Source organism: Pseudonaja textilis, chromosome 2, assembly GCF_049901715.1.
Source record: "Pseudonaja textilis isolate UNSWEBS1 chromosome 2, rPseTex1.2, whole genome shotgun sequence".
Taxonomy (NCBI): domain Eukaryota; kingdom Metazoa; phylum Chordata; class Lepidosauria; order Squamata; family Elapidae; genus Pseudonaja; species Pseudonaja textilis.
This window is the reverse complement of record NC_141991.1, coordinates 168,808,989-168,828,123: the sequence shown is the minus strand read 5'-3', so window position 1 is coordinate 168,828,123 and position 19,135 is coordinate 168,808,989. Positions and strand designations below refer to the sequence as shown.

The 19,135-nt window shown below is 34.6% G+C and overlaps 1 protein-coding gene across 1 annotated transcript in view; it reads right to left on the bottom strand.

Annotated features, from left to right (window-relative positions):
• Nucleotides 1-19,135, bottom strand: part of DNAH6 (dynein axonemal heavy chain 6) — a 174,093-nt gene that overhangs the window by 146,596 nt on the left and 8,362 nt on the right. Inside the window, exons 6-19 of the mRNA XM_026712631.2 lie at nucleotides 18,885-19,019; nucleotides 18,669-18,792; nucleotides 17,817-17,949; nucleotides 14,564-14,735; nucleotides 13,677-13,790; nucleotides 12,543-12,743; nucleotides 11,026-11,146; nucleotides 8,809-8,960; nucleotides 7,695-7,847; nucleotides 6,437-6,688; nucleotides 5,151-5,279; nucleotides 3,179-3,292; nucleotides 2,111-2,254; nucleotides 203-415 (exon numbers count right to left, since the gene is read on the bottom strand). Of these exons, the coding sequence (XP_026568416.2) occupies nucleotides 203-415; nucleotides 2,111-2,254; nucleotides 3,179-3,292; nucleotides 5,151-5,279; nucleotides 6,437-6,688; nucleotides 7,695-7,847; nucleotides 8,809-8,960; nucleotides 11,026-11,146; nucleotides 12,543-12,743; nucleotides 13,677-13,790; nucleotides 14,564-14,735; nucleotides 17,817-17,949; nucleotides 18,669-18,792; nucleotides 18,885-19,019 (2,157 nt within the window). The remainder of the gene's footprint in view (nucleotides 1-202; nucleotides 416-2,110; nucleotides 2,255-3,178; nucleotides 3,293-5,150; nucleotides 5,280-6,436; nucleotides 6,689-7,694; nucleotides 7,848-8,808; nucleotides 8,961-11,025; nucleotides 11,147-12,542; nucleotides 12,744-13,676; nucleotides 13,791-14,563; nucleotides 14,736-17,816; nucleotides 17,950-18,668; nucleotides 18,793-18,884; nucleotides 19,020-19,135) is intronic.

The following is a 19,135-nucleotide window of genomic DNA, read 5'->3' as shown; positions in this document are numbered from 1 at the left end:
TAAAACTATTTAATTAGCACTTGTATCTGTTTTTACTGAGTGTAAGCTACACAACGTTTATCTCACACATATTTTGCCTGCCTGCCTGCCTGCCCTGCAGATCTTGCTAGGGTATATCCCTAACAATATTATTAAAGCTTTAGTATAACCAATCAATATAATGTATTTCAGTCCAAGATTAGAGGTTTGTATTAAAAAATACCTTTTTGAGAATAATCTCCAGAGAAGCTTCTCCAGAAGCTTGGCCAGAAACATCCTGAATCTCCTGAGTATATTCAAAAGCACTGATCTGAGTAAGTCGCTCCAAGGTTAATGGATTTTCCAGGTCTGTTAATGGTGCACCAACTATTTGTTCCAGAGTTATCCAGTGTCTGGGTTTCAAAAAAGGATTTCTAAGATCTGTGATAACTGGAAGCTGAAAGAATGAAAAGTGTATCAATACAGCTCAATTCACACCATCTTCCTGTTTCAATGAATAATCAGACCAATAACCAACAGGCTGTTACAATGTAATAATAAATTATGATGTGTTCCATCCAATCTAAAGAAATGACTAACCCATAACTTTCCAATATTTTAAATACATATTTAATATAATATTTTATTTGGATTTCTCTATCTTTTTCTTCTATATCAACATTCATATCTGTATTATTACATACTATGTTTTTTTTGAATTTCTCTGCTAAAATAAATAGTTTGCTAATCATGCAAAACACTATTTATCCTTACTCTTCCAACTTGGTCAATATAAAATGTCCTTTATGCTGGCCCACAGGCCCACCTTCAGTGCATCTGAGCCTCCATAGGCTAACAAAAATCTCTTTATCCCACTCCTCAAATAGAAAATAATAATGCTCCTTACTTATACTTCCCATTCCATCTCATGCATGATCAACCATGCATTTGCCATTATTTGTCCACATAATGCAGGTGCTATAAAAATAAAATCTCTTCTAATGGGGTGTTTTATGTAGGATAGTGGTAAAGGAAGAATATTTGTTAAAACTGCATAGGCAATCCATCAACAGGGTAGTTACATGACCAAGCACTGCACTGCACACAGGAAGTTTTTCTGGATGGCTGCAAGTATACTGTCATGGTACTAAACATACTAAGCCCTCAGGAGCAGTGTTGGAAGAAGAGAAAGAAGAGCAGTTCTAAATGACATATTAGCAAACAGTAAGATGTGGCAGCTCCATTTATATGAAGCTAATGCACAACTGTGGAGTGGGGCAATAGAAGAAATTTATTGCAAAAGCTGCAACATCCAGGTTTCAGAAATTACATTCTGAAGCTATGTGCAGGTATGAAAAACGAGTTGGCATGGCCAGAATTGTTTCTCATAGAAAATAAATCTATACATGGATTACAGAAGGTGCTGAGTTTCCAGATGGCAGAATGTTGATTCCAGCATAATGAATTTCTCTTGCCTTTTCCCACTTTCTCCCTTCTGGTCTCCCCTATACAATTATAAGAACATAAAAAGTAATCTCTTTGGGATATTCATTCTATCCAATGAAGAAAGATGAGATATTTGAAGTTAGTATGAAATACAATTTAGTCTCAAATGTATCAAATATATATACTGGTTTGGATTACTGAAAAAGACTAAAATGGCTAATCTCTTTGCTGATTTTTAAATTATGTGATTAATAGGAAACAAGAATTTAGATATCTGAATATGCTCTAGATCACATCCTGCTAGCAACTTTACCATGCTACAATAGAACTCTGTTAACTAGCTATTATGCTATTAATCTGATCTAAAAGTAAAACTATGGCCAGCTGTTTAAGTCAAAATTGATGTAATATTTATTAATTTATTAATATTACTTAATATTAATATTAAGTAATATTTATTAATTCTTCTACTCATTTCTTGATTTATTCAACATTGGATCTTGCTTCACTATTTACTCTGAAAGCTCCTTACTCATCTTTGTCTCTTTAACTTTGAATGTAACATTGTAAACATGAATCTGACATGATGAATATTTCTGTATAAATTTATTTTCTTTTAGAAACTTTCCTAATTCATTGCCCGTCTCACTTTTTTTTTAATTTGAAAATATTTCTTTATATTACATTTTCAAATGGCCCTTTGTACCTTTTCTTTCATTTTCTCCACCTTCTCCTTGAGTTGTGGGACAACATTATTAGGTGGCAAGCCTTTTTCCAGCTGATTCACAAATTTAGCATATTTGGAAACTTGACCATTCAATAATTCTGGATCCAAGCTATCAAATTTAGACTACAAAAAATATGTAAGTAAAAAGATATTAGTTAGAAAACTTCCTTAGTATATATAAGAAATTTACTTTAAAATAATCTACAAAAACCAAATCTAATATAGATATAAGCAGAGAGAAAAAAATACTAGCTTTAGTGAAGTCAGTAGGAGACTTACTTAAAAGTAAACCTGAGAATTAAATTGAGACCATTAAATTACCATGTATTTCTTTTTTTGAAAGAAGTTTACCCCATAGAACAATATTTCTCCATGGGAACCTGGTCCATCCTAGAACATGAGTATGAGATGAACCCATTTAGAATAAGAACCCTTTTTAATAAACCATATAGTTTTTGGTCTTTGGTATTGTTTTGTTTTCTGTTAGTTATTTTATTATTTTGTACTTTGGTCCTAGATATTTGTGATGCTTTGTTTATAGTTCTTTTGCTGTCATGCTTCAATACAATTGTAATTTATTCAGAATTCCTTTAAAAAGTTAGGAAGCCTCATAAAATAAATTGATTTGACTACTATAAAAAGATCTATCTGGTGCTGCCCTCTAAAAAACTTATATAATACAGTTGGTCCAAAACAACAGTATCCTATGCACTTTCTGGCTACTGTTGTTAGCTATATGTAGCCTAGATTTTGCAGGCTCTGCATTAGTTACTATTTTGTTTTGAAATACAATTTAACGTGCTATTTTTAATCTAATAATGACCTTTATGGCTTGGCCCTTGAATACTTTCATATCTTTTTTTTTTAGTTGTTCTCCTTCAGACCAAAGTAACTTGAAAACCAGGGAACCCAAAGAATAATTTAAAAAGATAATTTACTTCAATTTGGTCTATAACACATCTCTCTCCTTTTAAAACCAAAATTTTCTAGATTGTTAAATCTGTACATTTAGATGGATAACATTAAATTCCAATATATATAATTTACCTCCATCCACTCTTCCTCAAGTATTGACCATTCAGAAAGAGAGTCCCACAACAGTTGTTTCAACTTCAACTCTGCACAAACTTCCTCCAAGGTATCAAATTTTGTTATGTCCACCTTTCAAGAAACAATTGAAATAATTGAATTACATTCATTTGAAGCCCATATGTTGCAAAATATGACACATATTGAAAGAAAATCTACAATACTAAATACTGATAAATCGGAAGTGGAAAGATCAATCCATTTCAAATAATATATGAATCTGATGCTTCAGATTCATAAATCATGATTTCTGGCTTGGGTTGTTTTTTTTTAATAAGGCAGCATTCTCTGGAGATAAAATCAAATGGCAACTAAGTCTCTCTCCTAGTCAGAAAGCAGAGGAAAGAGAGAAGAATGAATGTGAGACTACAGTAATGCTTTGTTAGATCCATTGCAGCTTGTGCACGTATTGTATTATTAAACCACGCCTCAGAGTAAGAATGTGCAAAAAACTGAAGAATAATTTGTTTTGTGCTTAGGAAACAGCTCTACTTGAAATATTGTATAGAAACATTCATCACTGCCTACATTTTGACAAGCTAAACTTGAAATGGTTTTCTTTGTTCACTTGGTTTGCATGCCGAGATCACAGAAGAGGTAACATTTCATTTTACTTCCATGACTGCAATCTGCAGTCACTGTTGTAGTAATCTTTCCATTTGCAACTCAAAATAGTGGTAACACTGGTGTGTAAAACATATATCAACACGAATTTTGGCATTTAGTTGCCTTCCTTAACTTGTATTTATTTTTTCATTGCTTTTTCTTTTCTGTAGGCAAAATTACTTGTAGACAGCTCATACAAACTCTAACTACTGACCTATAAGAACTCTAACTTCTGCATTATAAACAAAGCAGTCATTTAGCAGATAAGCTGGGATTTGCAAACAGATTTTCTTGAAACATTGTCAACAGTAGCAGGGACATAATTGCCTGTTGTGCAATAATAGTTAGACAGGGGAAAGATTGAAAAAAAAAAAGAACTATGTCATGGCCACAATACAACAATTAAGTATTGAAAAACTATTTATTTAATTTATCAAATTTATTTGCCACCCATTTCATGGTTCAGGTGAGATGTTTTACAATACATACAATACTATGTATTGTAAAATAATGTACTGTATTTTAAAGAAAGATATATGATTGATTTTACAACTTCATAAGATGGATGATAAAAAAAAATATTGTTTGCACATGTTTGAATTAGTCCAGATGTAATTTAAAACATATTGGTTATAATGGGGCTGTGGTGATTCCATACGCTGCTGTGAATTATAAACGAATATTTTTAATTAAATGTGGAGTTATTCACTACACATTTACAAACTGCATCCAGTTATCAAAGCTACTTCTGTATTTTTCTCTTGTAGCCTTGTTCATTTCACATTTATTGTGTGTAAATAAATATTTGTTTGGTTACTTCAATGCTTTCACATAACCCAGAAATGTAAGTGCTGAATAGAATACAGAAAAGAAATGAAAACACTACCAAACCCCTAATAAAGAAATATTTTTATTATTAGAGAGAGACCCTGGATAGTACATTATAAATGTATTGTATTCTGTTTAGCGCTGTATTATAAGAACCAGTAGGACTGAGTGATAGTGAAAATCAAGAAACCAGAACTGTTCTGGAATATGCAGAATTAGAATAATAGTCTCATTAAATAAACTAAATAAGCGGTTCTTATGAATTGAAGCACTCTTTCCTAAATCTTATTTTATCATTATGTGCCTATGAAATTGATTAGGCTCAAGGCATTCAATATTCTATCATAGAGTGGAAATTTGAACCTGTCCCTCCTATTGCAGGCCAAGGCTACCATTAATATACACACCATCTCATACATCATAGGACTTGTTTGGTTTTGCAAATCATAATTTAAACATTCATCTACGAACCAAAATGGAATTGTGGACCAATTACCTTGAAGTTTTTCTGATAGGATTTATACTGGAATGCCCGCTTTTGTATTTCATCAAGAATGGCCTGCAACTCACTTAGAATTACTTTCACTTTGTCTTGATCAGCATCTGCATCCAAAATCTGAGGATCCTATTTTTTTTTTTTTTAAAAAAAATCCAAGTCATTTTATGATCAGCTATCATTAAGGTTACACATAAATGTTGTACATCAAACCATAAAATTAAATTCAGTGAGGAGACAGATTATATTCAACGTCATAGTACAGTGTAAATGCAATTAACTTTTTCTGCTTGATTTAATTCTTACTACAAAAAGCACCAAGTAGCACTGATCAATGTTTCTATGTTATCAACTGAAAAAAGAGGCAGGCAAGTATTTGGTTCAATATCTGATAAAAGAGCAGTTCAGTTGAGCAGGTATACATGATAAATGGATGGCTCTCAACAACTCTTTCACCTTTTGCTCACGGCCCTGATTTCCCAAGGAGGAGTTAGAGGGCGCAGTACAAACTGTTCAGCCTTCAAATTCTATCCGGTTGTATCTATTAAAAGTGGGGCTGTAAAAGTTTTCCTATCACTTTTAATATGTTCATGCCATTAAAATAGATTTTTCTAAGTGAAATCAAAGCTTGCCATATTTCTTCACTTAAAACCCCAAACCCACGTGGAATACCCGATTTATGAGGTTCCTTACACCAGATCCATTGGGTTGCTTTGCTTTTCTTGCTTCTTAGTCAAAGACTTTTCGTTGCCTTTTTACCCACGGCATCTTTTTTTAATATCAGATGTTAACTCTGAGAATTTTTGCTGGAGAAGCATAGTTCTACCACTTAGTATGGCTTTTGAATTCATCTTGGGTTTAGCACACCCAACTACTGAAACTAATAAGGGTAAGTAACTAGTAAATAGCAACATGAATTACTAGTATATTATGAGAAGACTTGCAAATAGAAATAGAAGGACTGTGGCAAGAGACAGCATGAGTAGTACCAATGGTAATAGGTTCCTTGGGTACAATCTCAAAATAACTGGAGGACCACTTGAAGATTGAACATCGGTATTGACAAAATCATTGCCAGTCAATTGTAAAAGGCAGCTTTACTTGGAACAGCTTTCATCCTGTAGCAGTAGCTTTAACACTATCACACATGAACATCTGCTTATCTGAGGTCCACGAGAAGCACTTGACAGGTGGATAAAAACGCCAAATCCAGTTTAAACTTCTGGATGACTGTGACAAACTATAGTTCAGTATTATAGGAATACAAAAAATAATTAATTTAATACCTGTGCTAGGAGTCTAACTTCTTTAACTTCTTCATTCAGATCATGAACATCTTCATCTAGAAGCTGGCAGAATTTAATAATGCTGGCATCTCTTTCACCCACAGATTTATCAATTGCATTGCGAACAGCAACAATAGAGGGCTTCAAACTTGAAAACAAAGCAAAATCTTCAGGAGGCGTGGGTATAACATACTGCTCAATAAGCTGATACATCTTAGAAACCACTTTTGATTCATCTTCAAGAATTTCAATCTGAGGGAAGATAGAAACAAATTATTTTTCCGTTTTGTTCGCAAATACTCTGACAGGTTATCTTAAAACTCCTAGCGAATCGAAATTGCTGTCAAATGTCACTTTAAATACAGGGCAGAACCTGATTTTAAAATTGCACAAAGAGATTGACCTTACCTGCTACCTACATGAAAATCAAGTTCAAATGCACTCATTCTTGCTCTCACTCCCTCTCTCCAGATTACTTGCACAACTGAAAATCATCAGTACACTTACCACAAACTGGGAGATCACTCCCAGTAGTTTCATATACATGCTATATAACATGAAGAACAACATTTGTTGTGTTGCACATGTCCTTGCCTCTGGGTCATGGGGGAGACCTTCCCCCATTGGCTCCCAGGATGAGAGAAAAGAGAGGAAGAGAATTGGATTTCTTTTGTTCCTGGGTCATAATCACAGTCACAGTTTTACTTAACAACCACTTCACTTAATAACTGAGTTTCCAATTGTGATTGCAAAACAAGTGCTACCTCTATTAGCTAAACTGGGTATAAACTCCACTGATTTTGCCGTATTTCTCCTCTATTGCATCTCTTCCAACATCCTGCTGTCCTCCAAACATTTTCTACTTCACTTAGTGCCAACATAGCCAATGAAAGATGTTGGAAACATCTGGTGAGCACTAATTAGGCACTGCAGATGTGAAGGAAACTTACTCTTTGGCAGGCCACACAACCAGTTGTGATACATAGGTTTCATGCCCTATTTATTTCAACTAGGATGTACTGCAAGACTAGATTTAGATATGCACATTATATTGTACCTATCTCCCAGGAAGGCAAATATAAGAGAACACAATTACTACCCAGATCAAAAGGATCTATTTGATTTCTTATGAGAAACCAAATAGTTTATATGGGTTTCATTAACTGTATCTAAAAGCAAGCAAAACACATCTGGCAATGGTAGCAAAATGAAACTTGTTAACTCATGCTACTTAATAAAATCAGTATGGTGAACTTACTCTATCTTGTATTTCATCAAGGAATGTCAAAGTAAGCACATATTCAGTAGTTGTACTTGGCAAAAACTCAAGTTTAAATTTAGCATCATTTGCCTCAACAAGAATGGTGTTCACTTTTTTCTTTGCAATGACAGGAAGCATCTCATTAATAACCTAAATGCAAAAGAAAGCATTAAAAGCATTAGTAAAATTATAAAAGGAAAAGTAACATTTAGATAAGAATTTACATAACATGAAAGTATTCTTTAGTCAAGACTATGTAGCTTATAATGAGTAAATGTCATGTCGTGATTAAATGGACGTAGGGACTTTGGGCAAGTCACTCTCTTTCAGCTCAACCCACCTCATAGGGTTGTTGTGGGTAAAATGGGAGAAGGAAGGTGTGCTGGATAGATTCAGTAGCTTAAGGAGTTTGTAAAAATAAAAGCATGATATAAATAAACAAAATAAATAAAATTTCAGTTCATAATACAAATTGACAATAGAGTTTTGGAAAATGTCTTCTAGTTATTGGAAATAGAAGTCAATACCTACCACACCCCAAGGGCCACCCCAGATTTCCCAAACACTGTTTTTAAATTATTACAAATAACTAAAATTGTGTTTGATTTCAAAATTTTGTAAGATGTCAAAGGACATTTGAGATAGAACGTTTTTTCAGGATTTTGTTCAAGAATACAAACATGTCATGAAATTGCAGCAAGGTATGAGATCTTATAAAATTTCAGTTATTCTGGAAGGAGGAATGCCCAAGCCACCATACGAGACTGACTCTGCTCCATAGAATTTTCTTTCCAAGCTTTTCCATAGAGTTCAGTGCACAATTTTGAGACACTGTCTTAACCCAACCTTAACCCAAGGTTATTGTAGAGACTAAATGAGGGAACATTTCTATTAGATTTCAAAGAAAAGTTGGGATATAAATCAGTAATCAATCAACCAATAATCCATATATCTTTGCAGTTACATTGTCTCTCTCTCACACACACACACATTTTTCTGGAAAATCCCTTTAGTATGCAGAAACTTTCTTGTTTTTTTAATTGGCCCCATTTCATTTCTAATCTGGTATGGGTAACATTAAAAATGAAGTTAAAGGGCAATGTAGATTTACCTCCAAACAGCGCTTTGGTGATGGAATTAGTTTGTCTTTCAACTTTTTAGCATCTATGAGGAACAAACCTAATGATCTCTTTTGTTTTATTGCCAAAGCTTCTTTGTGTTGTCTGTGATATTTCTCCAGTTGTTCAGCAAAAAATTTAACATCTGTTTATTTTAAACAAAAGGATACAGTTAGTCATTTACAGATGGCTTGGGGGTGAAAACTATATTGTATTTCCTCATGGGAAAGAATACAAATACATTTCCCCCTTTTTATTTAGAAAAAAGTTTTTTTTAGTGATGAACAGAGATCATTCAAAATGGGTTATCTTCTCCTGTCTGGTCTATAGAGTGTTTTTACAGAAATAAACAAATGCTTATTGTGTATGAAAGCAGCCACTGACAATTCCAGAATGTTATAAAACCTAGACATAAACAATCTCCTCAACTCAGCAATACAATTTCAGAGAAGTGGAAGGTTTTAAGGACAGACATTTGCTTAACAATAGGGATTCTGTTCCATTCCATTCTGTTCTGTTAAGTGTTTCTCTGATAAAACATCCTGGAAAATACCAAAGCTTTTAACTATTTAAAAATGTTTGCTGTAAAAAATGGTATTGCCTCTATGGAATATTCATTGCAGATTTCATGAGATTAACTCATCTATTAGAACTGTGAAAAGCTTTGGATTGAAAGGTACAATAGCACTTCACAGAGCAAGCATGCTCACAGCATAAAAAGATAACTATAGAAGAGGTAAGAAATCAAGCAACAACAAAAAGGATCTTGTGTCACTGCAATGAATATTTCATATTTTTTATCATGAAGTTTATATTAAACACCTATATGCAGCAGCATTTTGCAATTCTTTAAAGTAGTTGTGACTGGAATTGCTGTTTCCAGTTCTAGCATGACCCTAGAAAAAGGCTTGTTTGCAGATTGATGTTTCAAGTGGACTGTTAAGCATCATTTTGCCTTTTAAGTTCAACTACTTCTAGTGAATTAAAGAATCAGAAAGAATCCAGGATTATCTATATTACACACCCTAGTCAACTATTCTATAATAGAATATTTGCAGTCTTCCTCTGTTGTAATTCAATTCAGTTCAGAAAGGAAACCTAAAGCTGAATCCTGGTAGAGACTTTTAGAATTCATAGACAAATAATGGATCTCACTTGGTCTGAATTTCATATAATAATGAAGAAATAATGACACTTAGTAGACATTCAGCTTAAAAGATACCCCTTGCCCGACAAGGTCATTAAAGCAAGAATTTATTCTGTGCATGTGTGTGTGTGCGTGCGCGCATGTGCGTGTTTGTGTGCTTTCTCTCTCTCTCTCTCTCTCTTTTTCTCTCTCTCTCTCACACACACACTTTATCTATAATCCTTTAATACTTATGTCATCTGGAGAGTAGTTTTGATCTAGTGATTAAGGCACCAGATAGAAACCAGGAAACTGTGAGTGACTTTGGGTCAGGCCCTTTCTCTCGGCCCAATTCACCTCACAGGTTTCTTGTTGTGGATAAAAGAGGACGGGGGAATATTAAGTTCACCATCTTGAATTATTTATAAAAATAATAAAAAGCACAATAAAATATGTTTAAAAACCTTAAAGGTGCATTACTACAGAACACTGTCAAACTACCAAATTTAATTATGGATACACCTACAAATCTTTCAATTTTAATCACTATATCATACCACATACAGATAGTCAATGAGCAGCTACACACCATTCACAGTTACATAATTACATAATTTCAGCTGAATCTTATCTACCTTAGCAGGTTGCCTTAGCTTTATTTCAGAATATAGTAAGATACTATATTGGGGAAAATGAAAAAGGAAGTCTCTTTTCTTCTTTTAAAAACATATGAAATGTAACATTTTCACATAAAAGAAAGGTCTCCTTCAAAGTAAACTTGACTCCTAATAACTTTATAGAATTAGATGTAGTTTCAGGCAACACTATGGAAGTCCCTTCTCATTTGTTTCTTCTGGGATGTTCTGATGGTCATCCCACAAAGTCCTCTTCAACATTCCCAAATTTGATCAAAGTTGGCTAGGTGCTGCTACCTACAGTAAATGAACTTGTTTAATGCCACATTCAGGAGATTTTCTACAATTTCAATATTTCAAATGTTTACTGGCATAACACAGTCTGCTAAGAAAATCATTTTCTAATCAAATGCAGCACAGAATGTAACAAAATATAAAAGAATATTTACCAGGTTCTTCTTTCCTCAGACCTGGCAAATCAAGGCTTTCATTTTCTCTGAAAAATAATCGAAACTTTTCAAAAGTAGCTGCATATAAATTTGCTGATTCAAATGCTGAATCAATTGTTTCCTATAAAGTAAAAATGATATTTAAATTATTATAGTCTTTGATTAACTTCTATCCATACGATGGATCTATTTCATTTCTTCTACTTTCATTGTCATTTATTACTATGCTGTGTCATTCTTACATAGAAGCAGTGATAGAAGCATATAAAAGTTAAAGAGCAAGTTGAAATATCTACCCTTAGATCACAATCTATTTCTGAGTAAGTTAGAAAAATGTGGGATAAACAGCATCACCACCAGATGGATTTGTAACTGGCTGACAAACCGCACTCAGCACGTGGTCCTTAATGGAGCTACATCTACAGGGAGGGAAGTAAGCAGTGGGGTACTCCAAGTTCTGGCTTAGGCTCAGATATCTTACTCTTACTCTGGCTTACTCTTACTCTTACTCTTACTCTGGCTTACTCTTCAATATCTTCATAAACGATTTAGATGAGGAAATAGAAGGGGAACTCATCACATTTACAGATGACACTAAATTGGCAGGAATAATCAACACCCAGAAGATGGGCTCAAGATCCAGAAAAATCTCGTCAAATTTGAACACTGTGCCCTAACAAAATGAAATTCAATGGTGAGAAAAGTGAGAAATTTTACACTTAGGCAAGAAAGACCAAATGTACAGATATAGAAAAGGTGCAACCTGACTCAACAGCAGTAATTGCAAGAGGGATCTTGGAATTCTTGTGGACAATTACCTAAATATGAGCCAGCAGTGTGCTGCAGCAGCCACAAAAGCCAAAGCAATCCTAGGTTGTATTAACAAAGGGTTAGAATCAAGGTCACATGACATGTTAGTACCACTTTATAATGCCTTGGAATATTGCAACCAATTTTGGTCTCCACATTATAAAAAAGACATTGAGACTCTGGAAAGAGTGCAGAGAAGAGCAACAATGATGATAAGGGGGCTGGAGGCTAAAACATATGAAGAACGGTTGTAGAAATTGGGTATGTCTAGTCTAGTGAAGAGAAGGACTAGGAGTGATAGTTGGTAATATTTGAGAGACTGCCACAAAGAAAAGAGGGTGAACCTATTTTCCAAACCACCAGAAGGCAAGACAAGAAGCAATGGATGGACACTTATCAAGGACAGAACCGATTTAGAACTAAGGAGAAATTTCCTGATAATGAGAACAATTAATCAGTGGAATGGGTTGCCTTCAGAAGTAGTGAGTGTTCCATCACTGGAGGTTTTTCAGATGAGATTGGAAAGCCACTTGTCCAGAATGGTATGGGTTCTCTTGCTTGAGCAAGGGGTTGGACTAGAAGACATTCAAGGTCCCTTCCAACTCTGTTATTCTGTTAGTCATTCAGGTTTGAAACTATTACTTGAGTACCTCTGCAATATGAAATATTTAAATGTAAATAAATTTATAAACAAGGGGGTCATATACCTTTATTTGTAGGATAATAGTTTGAAGATGTTTATCATCTTTAAACATTGTTGATAAACTTGGTCCTTCACCACATGTTTTTTCTTCAATTTTGTTGTTAATAACAGGTCGAGTGAAGGCATCAAAATACTGATCTGGAACAAGGTTTGCAACAGATAACACAGTTGCCTGAAACTGAGACACAATATCTGCCATAGCATCCTGTTTGACCAAATAGAAGAAAATCAGTTGAAATGTTTGCTATGCTAGATATGAACGTTTACATAGCATGTTCAGAGCTGTTCACATAAATATTGTGGAATCCTTTACAACAATTGTAAAAAATTCTTGTGAAGACCCATGCTTTGAATGCCTCTAGCGTTCCCTATTTTAAATGTTTTCACTTCTTAAAAAAGAATACAAGGACTGATGTTACTAATTTGTGCATTAAATTACAGTAACCTTAATAATACATAAAATCTGAATGCCACCTAAAATTGAAATAAATCTCCAAAATTCATAGGTAATACTAAAGCCACAGAAAGATAGAAATATCAAAAGTAGAGTCACCTTTGCATAGAGTCACTGATAGTGATATTAATAAATACTTAATTAAATGCCATGGCTATTCTGTGTCAGTGGACAAGTGGCAAGGCTACCCAGAAGTTTTTTTATTTTAAACACAGTCACCCCTGGATTACAAACTTGGACTTTTTTCTGTTGCTGGCTACCTACTTTTCTTCCCTTCCTAATTTTTACAGCATCTTTGTCATTGCCAAAATGCCTTCAAATAGTGTCTTTTATGCAGCAGTTAACTAGCAAACTAATTAGTAGACTAGGAATTAACACTGCTAGTTTCATTGTTTTTCCTACACTAATAGCAGTTCAACTCATTAAGAAATAACAGGTTGTCTTCGTTCATATTGTATTGTTTAAGGATGACTATTCTTCTCAAATATTCTGGTCAGACTCAAAGCTAAGTTATTATTCAGTTGATCAAAAATTATTTCCAGCGGCACTTTCCAGCCTAAATCTATTCCAGTCGAGAATTACATCTGACTCATAACTATAAAGATAATGTTTCAACTACTCTGTGCCCCATGATTACATTTCTTTTAAAAAAGGAAATCTTTTCAAAACTAAATGAACATTAACCTGGAACTCTTCTACAGTTGGTTCAAACAGCAATGCATGGATCTCTAAAATTAGCTCAACAAGAAACATTGGAATGGATGTCTCCTCTTCCTCTGCAATTACTGAAGAAGTTCCCTAGAGTAAAAAAAGAAAGAATGAATTAAGTCTTTTTAAAAATTAGACAATGAATTCAAACTCTAAAGCCCTCTAGCCTAGAAAGTTCCCTGTTTGTTAGAACGTAAATAATTTCCAAGTCATGGTTCAGATAGAATAGCCAGACAATGTTCACAGGCCCAGTGCAACTGCATGTTTCAGAATGTTTCGGAATGTTGGTGAGAGTCTTTCTTTTCTTTGATCATGTGATTTCTTTGTTTTAATTATGATTATGAGGAAACTTCAGCTGTTTTAGTTCCTTTCTCTTCTGTCATATTATATTATATTCATTCTTTTTAAAATGCATCCTTTTACCGGAATCCTTAATTTTGATACTCATGTCTTAAAATAATGTTATCACATTTTTGTTTAAAACTGATATTTTTAATTAGACCTATCCAGTTTCTGAAAGTGAACATTATTTATTAGTTAGGATTTGTAGAGACTTTTTTGGATATTACTCAGCACTAAAAATATCATTTCTTATGTTATAAGCATTTACACAGAATTCTTTGAAGTATTTTCCAATTATAAAACATACTGTATAGGTGCGTTTCATTAATTTCCATTGATAAAATGGATTCCAGAAACACATTTTCACAGGATATGAAGTCAGGAACAATATATGAGATCAAAACAAAATGACTGATATTGATCAATAGAAAACAATAATTCTGCCTTAAACAGTAAGTTTTCTTAAATTCTTGATCAAGTCATTCTAAACAGCTTGAACATCTCACTTTGGTGAATATTACCTTCTTTTCCACAACTTCAGGTGCTTCTAAATCTGTATTCCATGTTTGGATAATGTCTGCAAGTGGTGTTTTCTTCAACTTCTCAGTAAGGTAATGCAAGAGAGTAGCAACAGATTTAACTGCCAAGACGTGCATAGTATTTACTATAAGATAATCAGCAAGACGAATAAAGCTGGGAAGAAACAAACAGATCAACAATGAAAAACAGACTATTGTCTTAGCACAGACAATCTCACGAGCTTTAATGAAACTTTGTGTGTGTGTGTGTGTGTGTGTATGTGTATGTGTATGTGTGTATAAGAGAGGGGGGAAGTAGAGAGGGAGATCATGCAAAAATTATTAAGAATATACTGTCTGGGCTGAACACTGGGGTATCCTGGGGTAAACACTGGGTATCCTGGGGTATCCTGGGGTAAACTAAATCTGGAGAATAAAGCAATTTATGGGAAACTAAACCTGGAGAATTAACAGCAATGGCAAAATTAACAATATACAGTAACAAAATAAATTAGAGACTAAATTTAAGCAAGAATGGCTTCCCTAAATATTAGATGTCACACAACAAAACAAATTCACATGCTTAACAATATGATGTAACACTCTCCCAGGCAGTTTTAGAGTGCAATTTGGGGGTGCTCTTGGGTTGCAGTTCTTGCTCAAGGAAAACTATCATTTAACTATATTTTGTGCATCAGTTGGTCTGTTCCAGATCAGGAAGGACTGGTTACAATCACTTAAATCTTAGTCATCTTCCAATTCAGGTATTGCAATGAGCCCTAGTTTGGGCTGCCCTTGAAAAACATTCAGAAACATCCACTGATCCAGAATACAATGGCATATTTAATATTGGTGTACTACAGCGCGTCCATGTAACACCGCTGTTACTAGGCTGAAGTGGTACAAGTCAAGGTGCTGGTTGTCATCTTTAAAGCTTTACATGGAAATGGCTCAGGAAATCAAGAAATCCTTCAGAGAAATAGGTAAGAACTACCATATATGCAAAGAGGGCTAAAATATTCCCCACAGTAGCGGAATGGTGCAATGGGTTAAAATGCACTATTGCAGGCTAATTCTGCCGACTGCCAGAAGTTTGATTCTCACCAGCTCCGAGGCTGGTATAATGAGGACCAGATTTCTGGAAGCAATATGCTGACTCTGTAAACTGCTTAGAGCAGCATTCCCCAATCTTTCCTGGTTGGCAGCCAGGCACAGGAAGGGGGGTCAGGAGAAGAGGGGATGGTTTTGTGTGAGGTGCAGGTGCGTGCATGCATGCACGCATAGCTTCATTTGTGTGAGTGGTAGGCCCGTGTGCTCATCACTCGCACTAGTGGGGCTGTGAGTGCCGGTACCTGCTGCTTGCAGGAGTTGGGCTGTGCATGCACCCAGCCCACCACTCATGTGGCCCAGTTGCAAATAGACCACGGCCCAGTAGTGGGCCATGGCCCACCGGTTGGGTACCTCTGGCTTAGAGAGGGCTGTAAACCACAATGAACCAGTATATAAGTCTAAATGCTATTACTATTGCTATAATACAAGATAGGATTCAGAAGAGACACAGCCATGTACTTCCCTGATTGACTAGGATATAAGGAAGAGGAGAAATAAAGCACAATCCAGCTTGCAAAATTCTACAAATATAGTTTATAATTGTTATTATAGCTTATAATAACCCTCCGCAAGTGTCCATTTTCCAATCTAGTCATCAGATTACTTATAGAAATGCCTGTCCCCTTTGATTTTGTCCCCAGCCCTTCTGATCTGATAGAGGGAACATTTTCCAAGTCTCCTCATGGAGTAATACCATCTAGGGGACCTGAGGAAGCATACCATGTGTCATGGTAACTGCCTTGTTTAACAGCCTGCTCTTGCAGGGATATGGATGGCCCTGCTGCTGCTGCTGGATTTCTGAAAGGCTAAAAAGACCTGGCTTTTCCTCCACATTCTGGGGCCAGGATGTTACTGTAATTCTGGAATGGTGTGTTTACTATATTGAAAATGTGATTTTTATGGAGGCTTCAACTTGGTATTCCTTTTAATTGATGGCTAACTATTATGTTTTTATTTCTGTTTGCTCCTTAGAGTTGTACTGGGGGGTAGGTGGCCATATAAATTTGATTAATAAATAATAAATGCATATGTGTAATGTTTCAGTGTGATATATAAATAAAAAATTCTTTATGATCAAAATGTATGACTTATGTGAGAAATCTTTATCCTATTTATTTCGCCCTTCAAAGGAAAAAAATCAAAATGGCTTTGAAAATCATATAATAACAGAGTTGGAAGGGACCTTGGAAGTCTTCCAACCTCCTGCTCAGGAGGAAACCCTACGCCATTTAGACAAATTGCTGTCCAATCTCTTCTTTAAAATCTCCAGTGTTCTGGAGGTGTCGTTCTGAAAACAAGTCATTCCACTTTCCAGTCTCAAAATATTTTTTACGTCATGGTGATCAAAACTGGATGCAATATTCCAAGTGTGATCTTACTAAAGCACTATAAAGCAGTACTAACACTTAACTTGATCTTGATTCTGTCCCTCTGTTAATGCAGTCTAAGAATGCATTGGCTTTTTTGGCAACTGCAGCACACTCCTGGCTCATATTTAAGTGATTGTCCACTAGGATTCCAAGATTCCTCTTGCTGTTACTATTGCTATTGAGCCAGGTACCACCAATTCAGTAAAACAATATTACACTATATAATTTCAACAAACAAAAACCAGCAACAAAATTCAAACAAAGGGTAGCAAGCAATAAATAACATTGCCTAAGTTAAAGCAATAACTTAATATTGCTTTAACTATCATTAAAAATGTTTCCAGAGTACTGGTTTTTGTTTCATATTGCCCAATGTATTGATTACACTTTCATATAATGAATAACACAGAGATATGATATATGCAAATAAATATATAAATATAACAAGGAAGGAATGGGCTATAATTTTCATATTTATATTTTCACCATTAATATTAAGGATTAGCTTTGTTTGATGGAAGGACTGTTGAAAGAAATTTTTGCAACATTTACAAAATAGGATTTAAGGTCTCTGATTTGATGTCAATTACTCAGGTCATATAGCATGTTAACCCATAATCAGATGTTTGTTTGTTTGTTTTTTCACAAAATAGGTGAAGCTAGACTAAATTATCACAACTTTTTGCAAAAAGCACTTTTGCTATTTTACATCTTACCAGTTCTAAATTGAGACAAATATATTATGACATGACACCCATAGAAACGCTATTACTTACCATGTTAGCCTTCCACACTGAGCCCTTTTATTGGCCTGTTCTGTGTATGTCATTCTTTCAGGTTGTTCACTGTACATGTCTTTCTCAACACGAGGAACGACTCCTACCGCAACTTCTTTTTTTGTTGCCTGTTCTGAGGAAAAATACAGGTGCAAATTGCTGTAATTATTCCAGGCACAAAACTAAACAGTACATTTACAGTAAAAAAAACAATCTATCCATATATAGCTGGCTAATTTTTTTTTAATTGCCTCTTCTAAGCCGTCTGACTTAGAATGGGAGGATTATACTGGTCCCTGTGAAATTTTACAGGGGCTACTCAAATGATTGGGAATGATATAGATCAAAATGTGGATTGAGTCAGGCTGTACTCCCCCCCACAAACACACACAAATTTACACTACCTTCTCCCTGTTGCATATTGAGATTGTAATGGTGGGTAACTTGCCCTTTCTTTTCACAGTACATAACATCATATCTTGATTCTGTCTTATTTTTATTTTCTATTGATTAGATCCACTTCTCTGAGGTTTTTTTTTGACAAGGTTTTTCAGAAGTGATTTGCCATTATCTCCTTCCAAGAGCTCAGCGAAAGTGTCTAGCCCAAAGTCACCCATTTGATTTTGTACCCAAGGTACAACTAGAACTCACAATCTCCCAGTTTTTAGTCAGATATCTTAACCACTAAAAACTGAAATTCCCGAAGTTCAAATGTTGCAAGAAAATACAATTATTTGAAAATTCAAAGAACTTTCTAACCCCATTTATTTGAGATAAAAGAAATACAGAGATACTCATCTGGCATTTAAAATAAACATACTATTATTTATTGTTAATTTGGTAGCTTTGTACCTGTATTCTCAATACTATAAAAATAATCATCAGGAGTGAAACCGGTTTCAAGTAGTGCAGTTCGACATGCACCTCTAACCACTTCTTTAGCTAATTCTCTGAATTCTGACAAACGAGATGCCACCTAAAATGTTAATGAAATTACAGGTGAATAATGATTAAATTTCAGTTAAAATATTTATATGAATTCTTGAACAACTGAAACATGAAACTCACATCTTTTAGCTGACTGAACTGAGTACCTTTGAACTCTATTAATGTATATATATAGCCCTTTTCAATTTGACAAAGTACCATGTCACCAATTCGATAACACATTTCTTGGATGTTTAGAATTGCTGGTCTCAAACACTGCAAAACAGAACAAATCAATAAGACAGAAAGGACTATTAGAAAGTATTGTGTATATTTTCTGAATAGTACAACAAAAGGAAATTGATTGGCTTTCATATTTACATTATACTTGA